We start from the raw sequence: 23648 nt of genomic DNA, 5'->3' as shown, positions 1-23648 counted from the left end.
AAGTTTCAGAAAGTAAGGTATTTTGAGCATTTAATAGATGACATTTTAAGCTGACACTCTGTTGTTGTTTCTGATTTCATTACTTGAGAAACAGTGAATTAGTCAGTGCCACTTCATTAAAAATATGGGAACTTGAGAGAAAGTTTCAAGCATCAGGAAGAAAAAAGGCAGATTACTCACTGAATCACAAGGCAAGGTCATACTTATTCCTTCAGCAGGTATCTGTTAATTATCCTCCTGACACAGCAAATCAGTGTCTGCTCTGTGATCTTATTGAGAATTCATGAACAAACTGAGACAGACCTTCTATAAAAAGAATCCTAAGATGTTCCCACAGTCTAAGTAAACTCCTACCGATGTTCTATTCAGAAAATAAACTACTTGTCAGTCAAAGCCCTTCTGCTGGGAAACATTCAAAAACAAGTCAAGTATCACAATGTTTATTGATAGATACAAGTATATAAAATCAGGGCATGAACATGTCTTGATAAGTTAAGTAGACTCAATTTCAATACTATAATAGAGGGACCAATTCAAATTTCTCACCGTGTCATGTTTCACACCCACAAAAACCTCTTCCAAAGGGCATTAAATCATCTGTCCAGCTGATCAGTTTTTGTGCAAGTAAACTGTTTCTTTTAAAAAAAAAGACTTGTGCACTTGCCCAGGCTCAAGGATATTAAAATCTAGCACATAAAGCCCATTACTAGAGGTAGAAATACAGGCAATATACTATTACGGCAACAACCATCGATTACAGTTAAGGATTCTCCGTAACAACCAAATGGATAATCAAATATTGCAACAACTCAAGTATTACACTGAGCAAAGTGCGTTTCTACAGTATTCAGTGTTGCTATTCAGTTTTCTAACTTAAAAACAGCCTATGATAACTGGCAGCAAAGAAGACCCTTGCAACAGACTGCTTCTGCTCGAGAACTTATGATGTAATTATTGCATGCTGCTAATACACTGTTATCTAAACATTAAAGATACTCTAAAATATTTTTATTGTAGACTATTAAGACATACTACAAAAACCTTTTGCAGAAGATATCCTATTGACATACATCTGCATTAAATATTGTGAAACATTACAGCGGAATGAATTTTCGCAGTGGTTAGGTCAAATGCAGTTACATCATAGCAACAGTATGTTTGCACAATTTAAGGCTTTGGCTGGTTCTTTAGTCAGCTTCTTCTTCAGATTCTTCTTCTTCAGCAGTTTCCAGCCAGGTCAGCCACTGGTTTACCTGCAGTTACATAAAACTGGTTTAAGGCAACAGGAATTATTTACCCACTATACACATCTAAAGAACACTGCAGTTTTTCCCAAACTCGTTTTAAGTGTCTCCACTGGACTCTACACTCATTTCATCTCCCCTCATTCCTCCCTAGTGGGTAACTCCTTATGTTTCTCCAAGTAATCCCTGCTCTGCTGGAGCATGACAAGAGACAGAGCCATTATCAAGTTTACCTGGAATAAAGCTTTGCCTTTTCCTGGAAACTCTTGAGTAATATCTTCTTTCCATGCCAAAAAGGCTTCTTCTTCAATGATCTCCATATCATAGAAATGAACAAAGAAGCGCAGTAACATGCCTATGAAAGGAAGCACACAATTAAAACTCTTAGCTTTATAAACTTCCGAACAGGTTATCTGACTGAAGAGATACAGTGAATCTGAAATTCATACACAAGCAAGTTGAGTTTTGGGTAAGATCATACACATACCTTTTGGAAAGTTACTGTTGTAGCAGTGCACCTGGAGTGCATATAAAGCACTCACTTGCAGATCAACATGGTCATGGAGGAACTTCTGCATTACTGGCTTGAAGGAAAGAAGCAGTTGTTTTTCCTGCTCTAGTTGCTCTTTTGATGGAGCAGATGAAGAATCTGATTCGTCACTAGGTGGGTTTACTTCACTGGAAATATACTGCAAGAAACTGGACCAAAGACAGAAAGGTTAGTTCTGTGAACTTCGAGTCATGAGATTTTATGCTCTACAATTATTGTCCGCTCACTAACTTAAGCACACATTAAGGTGCATGTGTTATACTTTACTGTCCACTACAAAATCCTACTTATGCAAGTTAAGGCTCTGAAACATTTTTTGAACAGAGTAATCAGTTCAACGTTTCTCATCCCCAAGTAAAACACAGCTGATGCAAACAGATACTGGGCACTAAAAGAGAGCAAGTCCAGCTAAAACAACTGTCATCTCTATCTTAGCATATTCCATCTTATGCAAAGGTACATGTCAGTCTCCATGTAATTAAGTATTTACTGGTGGCTTGACAAGGCATGTGCCTGAATCACATCAAGAAACCATCTCACCTGGTCATCAATATATTCACAAATCCTTTATCTACATGAAGCTTGGGTGAAATGTTATCTTTAATCCACTTATAGATGGCTTGTGGGGATGGATCTGATTTTATTTGCTTTAGCAGTTCCTTCTCCAGTTTCAGAAGTGGGAATAAGAAGCTAAGCCCTTTCCCTTCTAAGATCTCCAGCATGCGGTCCTTGTTCTGATCAATTTCTGAAAAGCAAGGAAGACAACGCTTAACAGCTGGTACTCATTGATACCTATGAGAAGTACCCTCACTAAGGATCGTGACAATTGACCACAATGAAATAACTGTATTAACTGGTACAAAACACACAAAAACCATCTCATGTACTAATATGAAATATCTGAACAGTGATGCGATGACTCTTACCTGGTAACATTTTCTGCATATTCACTTTGCTTTGTTGGAACAATTCTGTTAGCCATTCACGATCTTGCAACTTAGCTAACTGCTGAAGGCAAAGCAGGAACAGAGGGAAATGGGTGCCACTTTCCAGTGGTTGAGCCAGTTCGGAAATGCTCACCAGTTCTGAAATAATGGCACGGGCTGCAAACTGTGCTAAGTAGGATTTCACCAATGGGATGTCCACCTCCAATTTGGGGCACTGGTCCAATACATTCAGGAATGCCTACAAAACAGTAACGAGATGAGACACTGACATTTTGTTCTTGCATACAGTAGTACAGTCACTCAATACAAGCCTTCTTTATCTCCTACTGAATCATTTGCCTAGAGCTTTCCTGCTTCCAAAAAATTCCAAACCTACACTCCTTCCCTCATCACTTACTACGTTCTCTCACAAGTGTTTATGTTACTTCTACCTCCTCACACGAACAAGACAAAATAAAATCGTCTAGCTTGGATACAGATAGCAATCACAAACAGCCAAGTACAAGGACTATCAGACTACAGTACCTGCATGAAGTTGTCACTTGTGGCTATTCCCTCCTGTTTGAGTAAGCTGATCAAAGTACTTGCTTTCTCTTTGTCTTCATCTGATCGATCGAGGGACTGACTGATTACTTTGCTCAACATCTCAGGAATGAAGTGTTTTGGAGCTCTCATTTCTCTCACAGCATTGACAGCATCATTAGCATTGCCATTATTCAGATAATCAGTCACAACAGCTTCCTAGAGGAAGAGACTGGATGGTTAAACAAACATTTCTAAAAGTACTTCTAAAGAAGCACCACAATATAATTAACGTACAGTTTGTTTAAGTAGCTCTTCTTTAGAAGGAGGTGGCTTCTTGGTGGTCTTTGCAGGCTTTTCTTGTATAAGTGGTGGATTTGTTTTAAGACCAAGTTGAGGAGGCTGAAAGACAGTACCAGAAGTTAACATCTTTGAAGTACATCTACAGTGTTGTGTCAAGAAACTTTTATCAACTTCCAGTATTTACTAAGCAGGTTAAAGTCAAATTATAAAAATACAGACATGCTTTATATTCTGCTATGTGCTACAAAAAAACACCCTTTTTCCTCTCTTATTAGAAATGAGCTGAAGTTCCACATGCAAGAATTCAGTATAGTCAAAGAAAACTTGGTCAGGAGCACACAGTAACTTTGATATTTACCTGTCCCAAAGGTGGCGTCTGAGTGCGTGGTGGTTGAGCACTGGGAGGAATCATAGTTATCTGGGGCTGAAGCTTTGGCACTTGGTTTTTATTCATTAGAAAAGCCTGAGCAGGTCTCAGGCTTATCTGTAAATAATCAGAAAAACCTCAAACTGTTTCAAGTACTTTGACCAAGAATTACACAGAAATGGACTTGCATCAACCCATCCCACATAAACTTATATTTTCAGTTTCTACAGTGTAAACAGTCAGATTAAGTCACACTAGTATTGCAACGCCCCCCAAAAGCATGACTCAGTAAATCACAGCTTGCTGCAAGTTACTGGTTTTTAGTAACATCTGTACCAAGATCTGGAATTGCTCCTTTCAGATGCAGTATGTTAAGAGACCTAAGAAGATACTTAGCATGTTTGCAGACAGGTTTTTAGAACTATGATGAAACTTCACTAATTGCTCAGAAATAAGGATACTTTTTTTTTTTCCCTTCTAAATAATAATGCAGTTTACTTTGTGCTTGACACTTTGCCTATCGTCTAGTTCAGAAAAAAAAAATAATTGCCTGGTCCAGCACTTCAGGGCTTCTAGATTTTTTGAGTGTTAGGATCTTCTAGAGTTTCCATTAAAGTGTGCTGTTATCAATATGATGCATGGGAACTGATGTCAGAGTAGTGCTCTTGGGGAGGTGTGGGAAGGGAAGGAAGGAACATCACAAGAAATTGCCCTCATATCTCAGTCTTGCTCACAGGACGCTGGATACCCTAGGGAAAGTGAGGAATAAGGTGAAAGAGGAAGGGGCAAAGTAGGAGGAGGAAGAGAAGTAGGAAGAGATCCAGCATAAGTCCTCGTAATAACGCGTCTTGCTATAATCACTGGGCAATATTGAGTATAGGCTTTAAGTAATGTAGGCATGTAATATACCTCATCTGCATTAAGCTGTCCTTTCTTAGAAAACCGAGGTGGCATATCCTTCGACTGTCCTTGTTGCTGGGATAAGAGTCCCTGATTCTGGTTATGGTAGAGCTGGCTTTGCCCCTATTTCAGAAAGGGAGATATAGAGAAAGAAGTGCAGATGATGGAGTGGCGTACATCATATGGTAAGTAGTACCAGAGGGACCAGAGGAACAAAGATTCTATTTGTCAGGAAGGGAAAAAGAAGGAGCAGGGGTGGTGGGAGAGCAGCACCTATCCCTAAAAAAAAAAACAGGGCTATCTTTTAAATAAAAAAATGCACCATTCTGACCCACCAAAGCCACATGCACCTTTCCTTGCATTAAAAAAAAAGAAAAAAACAACAACCAAGTGTATTCCTTATCTTTTCCATCATTTTAAGAAACTGTTTAGAAAGTTTTTTGCCAATTGAGCATGAGCTCTAATCAGAATCAAACCTGAGAAAGCCTTCAACACAAATTTACTATAATCCATAACATATGCATCTGTAGAAGAGCTTCTTAACATGCTCAAGCTATTTTTTCCTTACCTGACTTTTCAGAAAAGATTTGCCTAGTTCTCCAAACTGGGGTTGAGCAGAAGGCATGAGGTGACCCCCATGGCCATTGAAAAGTTGGTTTGAACGATGGCGTCCCATAGTGGGTGAAAATCTATCCTGAATAACTCCTGGACCAGTACCAATTCCACTACCTGTATTATTAGAAAACAAGGCAATATATTATCTTGTTGTATTCAACACAGCACAGCTGCAATCATCACATCAGCCTCACTGTTACAGCATACCTGGCATTTGTCCAAACATATCAGCAAGCCCTCCGAGTGGGTCCCTGTCAAGTTTCATCCTGGGTGGCATAAAGGGTCCCTCCAGAAAGAAGTCGCTTCTCATCACTTGAGACATAGGAGCAGGAATAAAAACTCCTAGATCCTTTAAAAGAGGAATTACCATTCTGGTTACTTTATAATAATAGTCCTTGACATAATCAAGTTTTTAGGCCTAAACTACAAGTCTACATGCTTTCAATCTTCATCAACACCTTACTGTTACACTACCAGGTAAATCTGTACATACAGAAGATGAGTTCTGTGACGTAAACAAAACATTGTAATGATTCCCTTCAGCATTTAATCAGAAGCTAAGCACAAGACTTAATATCAAATACTTACTTTTACCGCATCTTGACGGATTTGATTGATAGTCTTTGGTCCATTGTCAAGAAAAGCTTTGCGAGGAACCCAGTTGTGTTCTCTCAACTCCACAGTATCCTTGGAACATAAATAATTAAGGAAGGAGTGAAGTCAACTTTGTGGGGGGGGGGGGGGGAAAACCAGCAGTAGGCTATTTTAATACCGTACCTGCAGCAGGAAACGAATCCTTGCTGGCAATTCCTTACTTGACATCAAGGAGCGCATACGGGCAAAGTACTGATCCATTAAGGACTGAGAGAACAAAAGTGATGTTACAAATCAGTATTAACACGTGTTTAAGAAGCATTTAGAAAAATAACATTCTCACTTATATGACTACGTAGTAATAACCATGCCTTCTGGGAAAGACCTTTAAAGCCACCTGAAAGATTGCCTCCTTCCACTATCAAGAGCTTTTATGTATGAGCAATAGTCGGCACTCTTGCTCCAGGAAATATCAGACTTTCAGTTTTGTTCTTTTGAGTAGAAGCACAGAATGCTGAAGTTTCAGAGTTTTAATCATGGATTTTAAGCTACTTTTAAAGATTGCAGCAGATGCACATACCTTGGCTTTTGCATGGTCTAATCTAGGTCCCACTGTCCTCATTATCTGACAGAGGCACTCCAAATCCTCCCCCATATCTTTGAGTTGGACTCTCTTCTTCTTTTCCAAAAGCTGAAATATTAGAAGCAAAATAGTTCTTTCAGCATAATACAGATAATTTCTAACAGTGTACAGCAGGATATGCAGAAATGTATCACATTATTCATCTTAAGAACTGCTAATTGAAGCACTTATTACTCATTTAAGCTCTTACTATGCATGTACTTTGAACTATCTACGGTAGTTTTGTCTAGGCCAGACGACATCTTTGAGACAATTCCCACAGCTTTAAACAAAACCAATTTTCCTTTTTAATCAGACCACATAACTATTTCTACTTGACAGGAAACATTTTTACAGTCAAAGATTGCTAAAACACCATTAAATTTTTTTTCAGTTTGAAATACTCATTCATTCTTAGCCCACACCTAATCCATATACTCACTGTTTTGATGCACTTATGAAGGATAGATTCATGAATAAGGTCAAGCTTGCCAAGTTCTCCAATGAATTTGATGTTCCCCAGCATCTTGATCTTGGCAATGGCTCTCTGTTCCTCCTCCTCAGGGAGGAGGGGACCATCATGCTTATCATAGACTGGAAAACAAAAAATCCTGTTAGCACGACTGTTGGAATAGAAAAGTAGCAAATTCTGTATTAAATTGGTTTCAAAACTTACTATCAACATTTCTGGTTCTGTTTTCAAATTCATCTTGAAGTTTAGATATTAGGAGGCGTCTGAATGTCTACAAAAAGAAGAAAGGAAGTTGTTACAGCTTCAACACACAACTACCAAAATTTACCATTCTACTGTGACAGAAATACTCACTGTGCTTTGCTTCTGTCCTGGATGACTCTCTGCAGATGGGCCATCAAAGTTGGGTGCATCTTCTGCCAGTCGCAGACATAGTTGAGCATACAGTGAGCTATACTTGGGCTCTTCAAGGGCTTTGTCTACGATCTAAATCAAATTATTTTCAGTAAGATAGCTTGTGGTAGGATGCATAGGTATTAAGAAATGCAAGACACTCAGTACAATACTACCATCCTACACGATTTAGAACAAGTATTCCTTGCCACTATATTAAATAAAATCCATTATTACTGTTTAACACATGATGCTTAATACTGATGTAAAACTGAGATATTATGCTACTGAAAAAACTTCCATAATTCTAAACTAATGAGAAGGACAAATCTGAATTTCTTCATCAGAACGCTAAAGCCCATCTCAGATTTAAGAACCATTTGTTGGTTGCATCTAGTATATCAAAGACTACCTGTGGTAGTTCTTCCCAGACAGTAAGGCTTGTTGAGCAGTGGAATGCAAAGTAGTAGGTGTTGGGAGGTGGGGGACAGAATGAACAGTGGTAACTAATGTTTCAACTTAATATTATAGTGTTAATATGTTATAGTCTATTCTTTCTCCAGCACATCTCCTTCATACAAAAAGGGATAACAGTCCTTTACACCAGAGTTAATAATAAACACTAGATAAAGCATGTTATTTCTCTCATCATTAACAATCAACCTCTTTATTCTCCTGATGCAAGGAAGCAGTAGCTTAAAAACAAACAAGAAATTTACCTCCCCCCCTCCCGCCGCACCCCACAAGAAAACAACCCACAAACCACCACCAGCTTACCAGCAGTATGACCCCTTTAAGGATGAGCTTAGACTCTACACCCACATTGAGGAGCTCAAGGCATAGCTTGTCGAACTTTTCAGGAGTAAGCTTATTTAGTATGCTAAAGAGGAACAAACGAAACAAGAAATTCAGATTACAAGTCTTGTAAGCTTGCTATGAGTAATTTTAGATTTAAATTTACCTTTACTATTTAGTTTTTAAAACAGTAAAGTAAAAATCCAATTTTCAAGTCAAATCAGATTTTTATTTATTTTGTGACTTTTAGAATAAAAAGCCTGATTATCAATATTAACTCTTTCAGAAAATTTGCTTCTTAGCAAGTTTGCTTCTTTGCAGCAGCAAACACTCGCTGCATGCCTCATTTGTTTCTGCTTCCTTCGTTCTAAAGAAACCTCCTCACCCCGCTAAAGAACAAAAAAGTATGCATGTCTTCTTCCTCTCCAGGCTCATTGAATGAAAGACACTGCTAAACATAACAACATGGAAAAACACCTTCTGGAAAACTTACCCTCTTACTTTCCTGAAGATTGCATCATGTCGTTCTTTGTCGTTTGCGGAGTCGTCATCTCGTCTAGTGCTTCGTGAAGGAATCCATTTCTGAGCGTTTTGCCCTGGGGTTTTCCCCAGGAACTCGCTGAAGAATTTTGAAAAACAATTTCAAGAACCATCTTTCCAGCATTATTTTACACAAACTATTACTATGCTTAGTTCTGCTGGAAGCATATGCTTATCCTACCAGCATGACAGTACCTGCAAATAGTCATTTAACAATTTTAAAATCAAATAAGACCACTCCCAACACTAGCAGCCTTCCTCTAAACCTTTTACATGAAACGCACAGAAGTGCTCTGTCCTCCTCACATGACATGAGGCACAATTCTAATAGGTTATATACACTCCAGCCACAGATGAAGGACATTAACACATCACAAACTCTACAACGCTTCCTGTACAAATTTGAAGGTAGACTACTTCCAACTCTATTCACCATCACATATCCCATAGCTTTGAAGTAAGATGCTAGTTCAAAGAATACGATGACTTACCTGTTGCTGGCAGTCTTGGGATAGTGCTGAGGTGCACCCCTACCACCTCCTCCGCCTGAAGAAGCACTGTTAAAACACAATGATGTCGTTTGCCTAAATTCAATACACCATCATTTTTCAATGACACTTCTGAAGTATCATTCTTCAGTATTACTGAAGTACTTTGGGAAACTAGTAACGTGGGAACTAGTATTACTAGTAACTTGGGAAAACATATTTAATTCCCCCTCAAAGGACTGCTACATTGCCAAACGTTCAGTCAACCAAACCAGCACCAGTACCTGAAACGAGAAGCACCCCCTTCTGCAATCGCACTCTCCACTTTGGCGGCTTGACAACGAAGAATCTTCAAAAGAATAAAATTAAATTGACGGGGTGGGGAAAAACAAAACCTAGAAAGACAAATCGAGTGTTCATATTATAGGTGTTTTTTACTAGCAACCGTTGTATCTCACAACACCTCCCACCCCAGGAAGCCTAGTCCCATCACCGAAGCCACACTTCCAGCAGCGCAGTGATATGAATCACAGACTGTGAGAAAGCAAATAAGGGCTCCAAGATCACCCAATGCGTGCTCAGTATAGCAAAAAGGCCGTCAACTGCGTCTAAATCCACACAGCCAACAAAGCTACCGAACAGGAAAAAAATCGCTGCTCTCTACCTCAAATCTAATCTGACAGACAAGCGGGAAAATATTCCGTAACGGAGAGATGATGGACTTAGGAATCAAAGCAAGAGCGCCTAAAAAATACCGCAGTGCACCGCAGATCGGGTGAGGCAGCGCAGTACGAGGCCGCGCACCCGTCCCCGCACGGCCCGCACCGCCATCCCGGCCCGGCGGGCGGAGCGCGGGCCGCCAACATGGCCGCCGCCGAACAAAAGGGCTGCGGGGGCGGCGCGGTGCGAGGGCGCCCCCCAGCGGAGGCAGGCGCTGCCCTGCCGCATGGAGCCGCGCTCCGGCCGCGCCGCCCTTCCCCCACCGCGCCGGGCGCCGCCCGCTTCCAGGCTGAGGCGCCGCCAGGGCCCGGCCGGCTCTTTGTTCTCCGGCAGGGACGGGAAAACGGAGAGCGGCCGGCTCCTCCCGCACGGCTGCCCCCGGCCCGGCCCAGCAACAGCTCCTCGTAGCCAGCTCACCCTCCCACGAGAAGCGGAGAAAAAAAATTAAAGGGGAAACAAAACAAAACAAAAAAAAGCAGTAATAGCAAAGAAATCCACACGGAAGCCGCAAATCTGCCTCCGCGCTCCCTCCTCCAGCCCCAGGAGGACCGACAGCTCTCCGCCCCACCCCAGCGCCGCACATCCGCGGGAGCAGCCCGAGCCCAGCCGGCTCCTCGCCAACGGCCGCCCCAACAGCGCCGAGCTACGAACCGGCGCCGCCCGTCCCGGCCTCCAGCACCGATCTCAAAGCGGAGATCCGCTCGGCTTCTCTACCCCCTCCGGCGACGTCCGCCCAGCGCCTCCACCCCTCCGCTCAGCGCCCGCGGTGCGTGCAGCGAGAGCCGCCGCCGGCTCCGGCCGCCATTTTGTGCGCAAGAAAGCGAGAAGAAGCCGACGAGAAAATGGCGGCCGCTCGGCCAGCCGCCATTTTACGCGGCGGCTGCGGCGGCATCCGCTCCCTTCCAGGCCCCAACCGCTCTCCCGCCACACCCCAATCGCTCACCTTCCCTAAGGCCTTGTCCGCTTCCCCGGGTCCCGGCGGCTACCAAGGGCAGGGGAAGAGGCAAGAGAAGGGGAGGGAGGGGAAGGGAGCCGGGGACCGGGGCTGGGGAGGGGAAGGGGGGAGCGCGCGGGGCAGGGCGAGTCTCCGAGTCACCACTGCAGAAGCAGCAACCGCCCGACACTGCCCTCCGCCACCTCCATAGAGAGCCGACTCGCCGCCGCGTCTAGCGCGCACCGAGGCAGCCCCACTAACTTTATTACCTTCACGCAACCTACCCCACCTCCCGCCAGCCGCCTCCAATCGCCGCGAAGGTCTCCGCCTGCCTGGCCAATCAGAATGCAGGAAGGGGGAGGGCTTAACGTCCAAGTGGGAGGAGGAGGGACGAAGTTTGGTTGAACTGTGCCATCGCCGCAGTGCAGCACCCGTATTCGCAAAAGCAGTTACGCCGCAGGAGTGGCGGTAGTGCCTTAGAGAGAAGGAAAATATGCGCAAGTAGCGTACCGGCTTAATGGCGGCAGTTTGGCTGCCTGTCTTCTCTGCTGTTTGTTCCTGTGCTGCACCCATCACTGAAATCCCAGTTCTAGAGCGTGAGTTCTGTCACAGCCATAGAAGGGGTAGTTTTATACAGGTGTACGTAAGCTTTTTTGCTTTTCACAACTGTACGTTTCCCTTCACGCAAACCGCATTTCGGATTCATGTGAGGCTGTGGTAAAACATCAGCAGACGGCTGTGGCCTGAGCTTGCAATCAGATCCAAGGAGCAGACCTGCTATTTGAGCTCCAAAAGCCCGTCTGTGCAGATCTAATTTAGCTTTCTGGGTTTGGAAGCTGTCTGCATGTCTGTGCCTGCTTTTAGCTTTTAACTGACCTACGCATTGCAAGGCATCCTGCAGGCAGCCCTTGAACGACCAGCAGTCTCACACGTAACAACCATTTTTACATATGTACTGTACTGAGCACATAGTTGGTGGGGCTTTCTTGCTCCTTCCCGGTTAAACAAAACAAAGATGGCTCGGGCTTTTAGCCGTAGGTGGAAGCTGGGCTCATGGGAGACTTGCAAAGGCTTACCAGGATGAGGTTAGGCTTTAACCATCATAGCTACATTGTTGCTGAGGTAATAGGTGCCTGCTAGCGGAGATTCAAATTTCTTAAGTGGGAAAGGGCAGAAAGCAAGGGCTGCAGAAGCTATACAACAAATCTCTGCAAACATCCCGGCATACACCTTCCGCTTTCGGTTGGTGTGACTCATGATTTAGATGACTGAGTGAAAGGGATACGTATAATAACACGTGAACCACACAGACTGCAAGTCCAAACATATGGTATTTCAGAACTTCCAGTTTCCCAGAGCCAGCCTCATTCCTACTGCTTTCAACACAAAGTGCCATTATGTCCCAAGACATATAAGGCCTAAAGGGTGCTGTCATGCAGGACTTCTCATCTTATCTAGGATGAAATTTGTTCAAGATAGGGAAACCTATCTCATGCACATATACATTAAGAACAGTTTACTTATCAGATTATCTTAGCAGAATCTTGACTAAGCTATCTGAAACTAACTTTTCCGTACATAGCAGTTGTATAAGGTTGAAAATAACAGTGAGGGGTACTTTCCATACTAGAACTTTTATATCATTACACTTTTCTACATTTAACAGTAGTCAGATGACTGCAAAAACTTGCACCTTGCATGTGAATCCTCAAGAACAGAACTGTGCAGAACCCAATTGAAACAAATAGAATTCCATTTGAATTCTATATACACAGCAAGGCCCGATGTTATTCAAATAAATATGTCTCAAAATAAAAAGTAGAATAAAAATTATTGTAAATCTTAAAGACCAAAGTGAAAAGATTAAGTTTTGCATTGGCTGACAGAATATTCTTATGCAGTGTTTGTGGCATAAGTATTCCCAATACTGCATTAGGGGGAACCCCACAACTAAAACTCATGGAGAATTTCTCTCTTAAAAAAAGTAAAATAAAAAATTGGAACAGAAATCCATCAAAGCAATAAGACAAAGTTTGTCGCATGCATATTGACAGACTAAAACATTGCCCCTCTAAGGCATCACCTTCTTGTTTAAAGTATACTATAAAATATTTATTAGCACAATAACTGAAAAAAGCAGCCATGTGCTCAGTAAGGATAGCAGCAAATAATCATTGTTTTCATAAAACTGATTTTTTTTTTTTTTTGGCCTCATTCCTGTATTATATTTAGATCAGCAGAATATGTGCTATCCCGTAGGTCATACTGGTTTTGGTGGGTTGGAACACAAGAAGTTTCTGTGCTTGGCTGCTCACAGTTTTCCCTCACATCTGTGTGCCAGCCTCATCGACCAGCTGCACTAGCACAATTGATGAAAGCAATCAACTGTGGTACAGAGGAGAAAAAGCGCTTAGGAAACCCCTTCTGTTTAATACATCTATCCTGCTTCTTACATTCCATAAACTGTTGTGGTAGACACAACATTATTCTTGTCAGAGAATGTAACAGCCTAATTGCTCATACGGGAATTCAGTAAGAAATTTAACTTTCTTTTTTCTTCGATTTATCATTTTGACTCTAAAAAAATCAGTAAATGGAATTTTGAAGTTGTCAAATATCACCTTTCACCCATCTGTCACTTCAGCGCATTGCCATTTTTTTTTTCCTCTATATTTTTCCCACTTTCTCGCTACCGTTTTTCTCCAGCCCTTATCCTGAACATCAGCACTGCTTTAATTCAAAGGAACTGCTTTACAGTGAGTTACAGTGGTGTTTCTGGGTTGGTCCCTGCCAGTCTGAACTTGCAGAATAACTGCCACTAGTTTTGTGGGAGAGAGGGCTGGTCTTTAGATGTGTGTCATCTCACAGTGATGTGAAGAACCTCCTGTGCTGCAGACCCTGTGGTGCAGGAACAATTTGCTGCCACAGATACAGCATCTGCCTGAGAGGAAGAGGAATGTCCCTTGCTGTGCATATGGCATAGCTCAGAACAGGGAATGCCTGCTTCTTGTCTACCAAAACAACCCACACAATGTGGGAAAGCCGTGTGGCAGTTCTGGGAGTTTTTCCTTACTACTGCAAAGCTGGAATTGCCGTGACTTATCCTATGCAGTAGGAGCACTGTTGGGTGGAGATTCCAGACGAAGCCCTGATGACAGGGTGCACCTCATCACTGTATTAATGCTGCTGTACTGGTTGTGGATCTGGCTAGGTTGGGTTTTGTGCAGACTGCCCCATTAAGTAGTGCAGACATGTACATGATATTAACCAAATAGAGAATTACTTAAGAATAATTCACCAAAACAACATACTAGTTTACTTCATTCTAATGTCACCAACTTAATCACCTCCTGTCTTAGTTTCTAAACAGCTTTTCTATCTGTGACTCTTGTTGTTTCCAAAGCCAGGTACAGCTCCTGACCCATAGCTGAAGCATCTGGCAACAACATTTAAATCAATTTTCCAGTGATGGAAGTTTGCCTCAAACATGACTGAACTGTAGAAAGGAGAGCTGGGGAAACAAACAACAAATCTAGAAAACATGTCTGTATTTTTCTTTTAAACAACTTTATTTTTACATTTCTGCTGAAGAGAAATGTTCTCAATAGCAAACAAATTTATATTGCATAGATGCAGTATTACAAGAAGTGCTTGCCTTGTGTTTTGGACAAATGCTCAAATATATTGATTAAGTGCATACTTCATACAGTGTGGATGGTATGAAAGCATTTCAGAAAGCTTAGTGGTTGTTCTCTTTTATTTAAAGAGTATTTATTGGTATCAGACTTAGCAGCAGCAGCAGAGGTGACCTTTAAAGAGGCTGATGCTGACTGAAGCAAGAGCTTTCTAACCCCTCTAAGCAGTGGAAGACTTCTAACTACCTGGAATGCCTGTTCTCTGTTTCCCCTTTGAAAAATCCTTTGTAGTTACTTTATGAAATGCTGGTTCCTTATACCTCAGTTCAGCACCCAGGATTTCCTGCTGCTCAGAACCAGTCCTTCAGATTTTTAATCAGATATATTTTAAACGTTTCTACACATCCTCTTCTTTAGGCCCTGAAGATTCACAACATTTATAACAATTCAACTGATAGTTGCAGTTTTACAGGATCCTTATGATGGTTATTTATCAGAAACTTGTGAAGATATTTGAGGTGTCACTTTTATAGTTAGCCAGTGAAACTGCCTAGAATGCTCAGATATCTGAGGCAGTGCTATTTCATCAGAGAACGTTTACTCAGGCAACTAAGGAAAAGGAGGCGATGCCCCTAACAATCTAGCTTGCTTTGCTTTCACAGTTCTATTTAGAAGAGTGAGTATTCTCAGCCAGTATAACTGTATTAATATATGCAGTCATCATAATTTTCATACATATTTCCAGAATTGTTTGGAAAATATCCCACAAACAACGACCATCTTCTCACTGGGTCTAGTTCAATGACTCATGTAAACTGCAGATGTTTTACATTCTCTAGCCTTTTAAAATGACAGATTTGTTCATATTCTTTAGGATCAGCTGACCAAGTGTGCCGAACAGCACTGTGCAATGTTCTGCATCTGATATTGGCTAGCACCACATGTACAGTAAGGTAAGACAGCTTTAAAATGTACTGTTTTTATTATTTGCAAAGAAAAGAAAGCTTCTCTATCTCCTAGCCCTGCAATCAATGTTTAAATTACCTAGAAGCATGTTTAACTGTTGTAAATTTTAGAGTTATTAGTATTCTTATGTCTAGGTAATGTTAATTTCTAACTTTGACACCTTTTAGTTACCTCTAATATGATATCTCAGTGAATTCTGTGATTTAATTGTGCAGGGTTTAAGAAGCAATAATCCTTGTATCAGTTCTAAAATGTATTGGCTTGATCACTTTGTAGTATTCAGCAGTAATAGTAGGTGCTCCATTAGGTGCTGTAATAGTCAGCACCTAATGGAGCTGAATACTAATTACTCTTCCAACTAACAGAGTTGGAAGAGCATCAGAGTGTCCCACTGCATTGTGTTACTCTTTTATTTATAGAAACATACTGCTGATGAAAACACTAGCATGGATAGGAAAACACTGATTATTCTTAAAATGCAGCATTTGGTATTATCAAAATAAGTTTGTATTTCCTTTTTCATTGCAGAAAATGCTGTGTCATGTTTTGTGTGGGGGTGTGTGGGTAGAAACCCCATAGGATATGTATATATTTTTAGTTGCTTGTAGAGTAGGGCTTTTTTGGTTACAGTTAGCTAATCCTTGCTGTTCTCCTTGAAGTTCTACTGGCAGAAGTGTGGCATGTCTTGCTGCAGCTTAAGGTACTACTCACATATAAGGGCAATTGTTAAATGACTGATGTTAATATAATGTATATTAATGACAAATAATAATATTAATAGTCTGGTAGGTTTTCTAAAAGGCCAGATCTTCTTTTATTTGGGGGTCAAAATCCTCCTGAGTTAAAAAAGAAGAGAAGAAAAAGCTACTTTGCATTTTTTGTCATCAAGAGGAAGAAAAATAGTACAGTGAAATCAGTCACAAATATTTGCAAATCCAATTTAACCATTTGGAAGTCAGCAAAATCTTCTCTTCCCTCTCTACTTGTTCAAAAGCTTTGATACCTTTGATAGCATTTTATTACAAAACTGTATCTTTAAATAGGCATAAGAAAATTAAACCCTTAGATTGTAATAGAATTTTCACTGTTTGATATGTATCTCATTGTTATATCCAGTCTACTTACAGTATGTTCATACAATCAAAGGATGGCCTGGGTTGAAAAGGACCACAATGATCACCTAGTTTCAATCCCTCTGCTACGTGCAGGGTCGCCAACCACCAGACTGCCCAGAGCCACATCCAGCCACACTGCTTTGCATTCCTATGGAATACTTTTATACTGGTGTTCTTCATTCCTTAACCCACTTAAAGCAAATACTCATTGAAATTATATTATTTTGCCCTATTTTGGTGAACTGCATAAAAGAGGCTTTTTCCCCTTTGTATCCAAATTGTTGCTTATACCTAGATTGGAATGAGAGAGGGCAGAAGAGAGCCGAAAGCATGCATTATCAGAACAGGGCCTGAATCAGGCCAAAAACATGAAGACTTTCAGATACTAGGAGACAGATAGAGCTGGCTCTGAAGGTAGCTTTTGTTAACCAGTAGGCATTTCTGTCCTCGTGTGACATGGTTTTATGCCATATAACAATAATTAAGAAAGAAAATGTTCAGTGTGTTCTGTGGATTGAAAATACTTTCCTGGGGCAATCCAAATCATTTCAACACCATAGGATAATTTTAGATTAACCAGCTTCATAACTATAATGAATTTAGGAAATGAATGATAGTGAACAAAAGATATAAAGACCTCAGAAATGTATATAAATAACACAATCCCATTTGTTCAGACTCTCTTGTGCAATTATGAGTCAAATTGGTGGGTCTGAAAACAGATGATTATGAAAACTTGGTTCTGAGCCAACATGGCCTTGCCACCTGGCAACAGTCTCACATGCAGCTGTGGGAATAGCAGGAGTTGCTATCTTACTGTGATTGGGGAGCAATCTCATGAGGGGTTGCAAGGTGAACAGAAGAGTGAGGTGATCTGCATGTGTGCTTACTGTAATATGCTTATAATCACAAGAATCTCCAACTGCGAAATTGTTTCTGGACTTCCTTGATAAAAAATAAATTTTTTTGTTTGTTTGTTTCTTTTAAATTAAGAGCAAGAAAATACAAATAATCATAATGTCCTCCTGTGTAGTTATTCTGGTTAACAAAAAAATGGCTTAGTGAAATAATTTAAATCCTACAAGGTTTTTGGATAAACATTACATAAATCACAAGCCCAGAACTGAAGTCACATCAACAATGAATCCACGTTAACGTATATGCTCACAGATCCTTGCTCCTTTCAAATGTATTGGATTAATGAACTGAGATGATAGGTTATATTACGCCATTTTCTAGATCTTAAGTTTCTAGGTAATTTCTAGCTTCAGTATTGTTCAGAAATTGCAAGAGTTGAGCCTGCTAGGACATAAATATCCAAAGGAGGGTCATAAACAGAACCATAGAATCACCAAGGATAGAAAAGACCTCCAAGACCATCCAGTCCAACTGTCCACCTATCACCAGTATTTCCCACTAAACCATATCCCTCAGTACAACATCTAAACATTTCTTGAACATCTCCAGGGTCAGTGACTCCACCACCTCCCTGGGCAGCCCATTCCAGCACCTGACCACACTCTTGAAGTAGTATTTCCTAACATCCAACCTGAATCACCCTGGTGCAACTTGAGGCCATTCCCTTGTCCTATTGCTAGTTACATGGGGGAAGAGGCAAACTCCCACCTTACTACAACCTCCCTTCAAGGCAGCTATAGAATGTGATAAGGTCACCTCTGAGCCTCCTCTTCTCCAAACTGAATCCCAGCTCTCTCAGCTGCTTCTCATAAGATTTGTGCAGACCCTTCACAGCTTCACTGCCCTTCTCTGGACATACTCCAGGTCTTCAATATCTTTCTTGTAGTGAAGGGCCCAAAACTGAATGCAGTATTCAAGATGCAACTTTACCAGGGCTGAGTTCAGGGGGATGATCACTTCCCTACTCCTGCTGACAACTCTATTTCTGATACACAGGCCAGAATCCATTGGCAGAGAATGGCCACTTGGGAACTCTGCTGGCTCTTCTTCAGCTCAACATCAACCAATACCCCCTTCACTCCTCCCCCCCCCCCCCAAAAAAAAAAAAACACTCTTGAGCTAATTCAAAGCTTTTATTCCTTCTACTGACTCCTAGTGCTGTATTTTTAGCAAATGCAACTCTCTTTAAGCCCTGAACAAGGGCAAGAGGACATGGTATTAGTTGATGGGATGAATTTGATTCAGCATTTTTATCCATACCGTATATATTATTGACTCATTTAATTGTAAAATGAAGTAGCTTTCAGAGAATTAGTGGAGAGCAGAGTGATTGCATGCTTGCTTAAAAATGAAGCCATTTCAAACATCCTAACACTGATTTTCATCTGCTTCAGAAAAATGTCAGCTTTAATGCTGTTGTTCCATAAATGCATTGGCAGAAAGCTAGGAGTCAGTGATTAAAGTTTAATGCCCGTTCTGAATGAAGGAGATAGTTTGATTCAACCACCTTTGCAGATTAGAAGTAACAATGGAAAACTTCAGTAAGAGCTCAGCTTCTTACTCTTTGAAGGAGCTAAAGCTTGAAAATAACCCAAAATATATACAAATGATGTCAGAATTCTTTCTGCTTGTGAGGATTTCCATCCTAAGTTAGCGTAGTGAAAGCTTTCTAGATTTCCACATGCTTCTTCTCTGCCACAATCTTGATTTTCTCAAGTAATTGAGAAAATTCTTAGCCAGCTTGCCTGTCATCTCACTCACAGCAACTTTTCTGTAAATATGTCATGTCTTTTAGTCAAATAGGCAGAGAATCATGATAGCACTATGACAAATAGAAAAAGTACTGGATTAAGGATGAGTCAGCAAGAGAGCACTCTGAAAGCTGAGTCCAAATACCACGTGTTTATAGATTAATTAAAATTAGACCAGAGCTACTTTCAGCCATGTGTCCAAATCCATGTACTTAGAAAATGCTTTATGATAATTTACGAAAAATGGTTTAATCAAGTTCTTTTTGATCGGTAATATCTGATTAGAAATATAGTACAATTTAATACATAATTTTAAAAGATAACTCACATTATTTTTCCTGTGTATACCTACATAGAAAACCAAGAACAGAAGCAAGGTGTTTTTCCTCTTAGACATAAATGGGTACATCTGTCTACTTTTAAGGTGAAAAAACAGGTACGTTCTGTGAGACCTTGTGAAACTTTCCCTTTTTCAGTACTCTGAAGTTACACCTCACAGCAATCAAAGCTCACAATTTTAATTGAAATATGTACAGAAAAACAAACAAAAAACCCAACTTGTTTTGATAACACTGCCTACCAACGTTTGTGAATGGGAGAACAAATGGTGCATTGCTCCCACATAAATGGGAATGTCTTAGACTATGTACGGTGTTCAGATCTGGGGGATTTTTTTTCCTTTTTTTCCACCTTTTCCTGGCTTGCATTTTTTTCATAAACATAAGATAATGAGTTATTTGCAGAAATTATATATTTTCTTCAGAAAGATTATGGTTAAAGGAGCCAATAGCCACTTTGCACTCCACGGTAGAATTTTTAGCAGCCATACAGCACAAAAAGGAAAGACAAAGAAAGATACCCAGAGCTATTATGCACCATTTGATTTGATTGGAAGCAAATTTGGGGTGCGTGCTCCCCTCTGCCTGTTTCTCTTTACTGTCTTAACATGACTTGCAGAAGGTAGAAGCCAAGTAATAGAAAACAGATTGTATCAGTAACAAATATCATCCTGCTTAAACCATAACAAAATTGCTACAGAAGAAGACAGGCAAGTGAAAAATAAACAAACAAACAAACAAACCAAAACCAAATCTAACAAAACCAATACCTACCCATGCTCTGCTATGAAATGAACATTCCTTCCAAAGGCCTTTCCCTCTTTCATCAGAGTTGAATAGATTCCCCTACACCTTCATATCTTATCTCAAATGCAGCCTCATTAACCTATTTTGAGCACTGTGTGAAAGCTGGACAGGAACTCTACTTGCTGGAGACTGCATTCTCTTCTGAATGGAAATGAGAGCAAACATTTACAAGGAATTGTTATCCATATTCAGGTCTGCTGACAGGACCACCAAGATCTGCAGAAGTTCCAAGGGAGATAGCTGTGTTAGAAGAGCTGGTATTTGTACCACTGAAATATCAAACTTACTGGTGAGTTCCTCCGTTCCAATGGTGGAGCTTTCTAGGAATCTTTGCAGTACAGACAGGCTTTGTGAGATACAAGCCTTTATCAAGACAAAGGATAATTCAACAGAAGATCCTGGTTAGTATAGTAAAGGTTGATCAGCCAGTTATCAAACTATTAGCAGTACTCAAAGTATTATTTAATTGGTCTATGTATCTTAGGCAGAAAGAATCTAAAAAAAGTTTTCTGGGTTCTTTAAAAACGCAGAGTATAACTGTGGTATTAGTGTTTCCCAGATGTGAGCTCATGTTGAGAATATTCTCTTTTTATTATACTAATGGAATTTTTTTTTTTGTTTCTGTAATCTCTGTAAATATCGCTAAGAAGCATTTGTTGCTTTCCTTAGGATTTGGTCAGCTAACAAGAGAAACAAAGAAAAAACACCCAGCAAGGTCTCGGAATCAGGATTCAAATGAAGCATTTGCAGCTAGAAATTTTACTGGAGAGTAAAGCAATAAAACTAACGTCAGAAATCTCACTCCTAGCTCTTGCTAGAGGCAGCTTTAAAAGTTTAGCACTGATGTTTCAAGCTGTTCTTCTATGAGAAAAAGAAAATCGTCACTTTTGCTGTCACCTCTCAGAATTGCTGTCATTCAGCTCTTGAAGGGAAATCACTACCAATGCAACTGAATTTGTCTCACAAGAAAAGTCCTGAGAACGTAGCTGGCTTCCTTTTGATATCCATTGATGATCTGACCTCATATGATGCCATTTCCACCATATGAGTATGGTGTTGTGGCTGATTATTAACACATCATCAAAACAGACAACGGTGATACTTAATTGTTTCTAAAAAATTATACTCAGATTGCTACAACATTTATTTTTGTGTTCATGGATTGTTTTGTTTTGTTTTTCTGTTAGTTTGTTTTAAAAAGGGAGAGTCCAAAGGACTCATCTTGCTGGAGCAGCTCCTTGCCCCATAGGCAGGGTAATCCTAAGGCTTACCTGACTAATAGGACAGCAAACACAGGAAATGGGATGGATATGTTTTACTTTCAGTGAGAGACAGCCTCAGATTTAAGCATGGTTACACAAACAGTGAGCAGAGATCTCCAAAGCAATGCCTGTAAGCACACAAAATGTGCCTGCACCAAGATGCCTTTTTTCTTACTCAGTTGGAGGAGTTACGCAGACCTTGTCATTACAAATGGTAACAATTGCCTATGACACTATAAATCACATTTATGGTACATTTATCTTTGATACTAGGCCAGACTAAGTGATGGCTTAGGTTACATACATGATATGTACAACTTTTTTTTTTTTACTATCAAATTAAATTATGAAGATAATTTCTTAGATATTTACAGGTGTATAATTTAAATAAGATGCAAGGAATAGTCATACTCGTTATGAATAGTACAAAAATGCCAAAAGAGCATTTACTTTTCACATTCTTCACAGTGCAGTAACTGCAAGTTATGAGGATCATTCGATCTTGATGAAGAATTTTGTCTTCCTGCTCAGCGTGAAGCATTAGAAAAATATAAAATGCAGGATGATATTGTATTGTCAGAATATAGAAGTAAGATATCCTGTGCATTGACAACATTCATTTGTTTGCAAGCAGTGAGTACTGTAAGTACTATATTCATAAATATTTGTTCCTTTCCATACATCTTACAAGTTAGACAGTCTTTGTTAGGCAGTTGGCAGCAGAACTTTTAATACAGTTTCAGCCAACAATGACATGGAGACATGAAAGTTAGTTTTTACAGTATTACTCTCACAATAAATTAAGAGTTCAAACCAAATGTGTTACATTTCCTGGGACTTCTCAGACAAAATTCAAATTTAAGAAATGGAGTGAAGAGCAGAGCTCAAATTACAGGTACATGCGTCAGTGAAATTGATAGCTTGAACTGTTATTTCTTATGGCAGATGAGAAAAAGTAAGAGGTGGATTCTGTATTTACAGTGTAAGACTAGATGAAAAGATGACCAAGTTGACCCAAATGAAGAAGCTAGTGGAAGGATATTGCCTCCACCTTGAAGGTTTCTATTCAATCTGTCCTTTTTTGGAAAATCTTCAGGATAACTGCTGATATCCTAGAATACATATAAAACTAGTAAGAATCAACAAAAGAACATGGTCAACTCCATATCCCTAGTACCTCAACAGTTTCTTTCCTAACAAGATAAAACATTTTTTTGTTAATTTTCATGAATTTCTTTAATGTCAAACTGTTCTGAGGATTTGTGAGAGGTGAGCAGAGACTGCCCTTTTTTAGTACAGACTCAGCACTGCAGATGTTTGCAGGAACAATGCTTTTTATCCCAGCCATTCAATTCTTTGTTGACAGATCCCTACAAAAAACTGGTATCTTCTCATGTATGTGAACAAGTACTAGGTTCTTTTAATTTTTTATTTATTTATTTTTTTTTTAGCATAGAGAAGAAAAGTATTTAGGTAGGTGTGTAAATACTTCAATTTCTACTGATGAGAAAGTATTGTTTTGAAATAACCATGGTTTGTATCTCAGTTAATTAATACTGATTGCATTGCTTACCGCATGTCTGTGTCCAGATACTCACTTGCCTGCCCTTCATTTTGATCAGCTTTTTCTTCCTAGTTAATTGTGTAGTTTTTATCATTGCAGTAATAAAACTGAACAAATAAAAATCAGTCATGTAAATTCCTGTTGCTTTGAGACCTTTCATATAATAAATACAATTCATGTCTTGTTTAGTTGTTTAAGGGTATTCCACAATGCTGTAAAACAGACGAGGGAACTACAGTACAAAACCAAATCAGTATGTAGTCAGTCTACATAGCATTCTGTATTA

The 23648-nt window shown here is 40.1% G+C and overlaps 1 protein-coding gene, 1 long non-coding RNA gene and 1 other non-coding gene across 3 annotated transcripts; 1 reads left to right on the top strand and 2 right to left on the bottom strand.

Moving 5' to 3' along the window:
* Nucleotides 1-3: 3 nt before the first annotated feature.
* On the bottom strand, nucleotides 4-11455 carry EIF4G2 (eukaryotic translation initiation factor 4 gamma 2; the record flags this gene model as incomplete). The annotated part of the gene is made up of 22 exons (XM_090141994.1): nucleotides 4-1253; nucleotides 1478-1599; nucleotides 1732-1943; nucleotides 2335-2539; nucleotides 2721-2979; nucleotides 3267-3482; nucleotides 3561-3665; nucleotides 3925-4050; nucleotides 4843-4956; nucleotides 5402-5562; nucleotides 5656-5797; nucleotides 6037-6135; nucleotides 6226-6309; nucleotides 6623-6733; nucleotides 7107-7258; nucleotides 7341-7407; nucleotides 7491-7622; nucleotides 8307-8409; nucleotides 8818-8943; nucleotides 9356-9421; nucleotides 9637-9701; nucleotides 11276-11455. Coding segments are annotated over 22 exons (2913 nt in total), but the record flags the coding sequence as incomplete, so codon positions are not given.
* On the bottom strand, nucleotides 4641-4801 carry LOC116243055 (small nucleolar RNA SNORD97). The gene has a single exon (XR_004169866.1). It is a non-coding gene; the product is annotated as a small nucleolar RNA SNORD97 (small nucleolar RNA).
* On the top strand, nucleotides 11387-23223 carry LOC149917731 (uncharacterized). Its single transcript, XR_016466676.1, has 4 exons — nucleotides 11387-11602; nucleotides 15516-15594; nucleotides 20729-20825; nucleotides 21206-23223. It is a non-coding gene; the product is annotated as an uncharacterized LOC149917731 (long non-coding RNA).
* Nucleotides 23224-23648: the final 425 nt, after the last annotated feature.

This window comes from Phasianus colchicus, chromosome 5 (assembly GCF_987193195.1).
Source record: "Phasianus colchicus chromosome 5, bPhaCol1.hap1.1, whole genome shotgun sequence".
NCBI lineage: Eukaryota > Metazoa > Chordata > Aves > Galliformes > Phasianidae > Phasianus > Phasianus colchicus.
The sequence above is the reverse complement of the archived record's forward strand: the minus strand, read 5'-3'. Positions and strand labels throughout refer to the sequence as shown.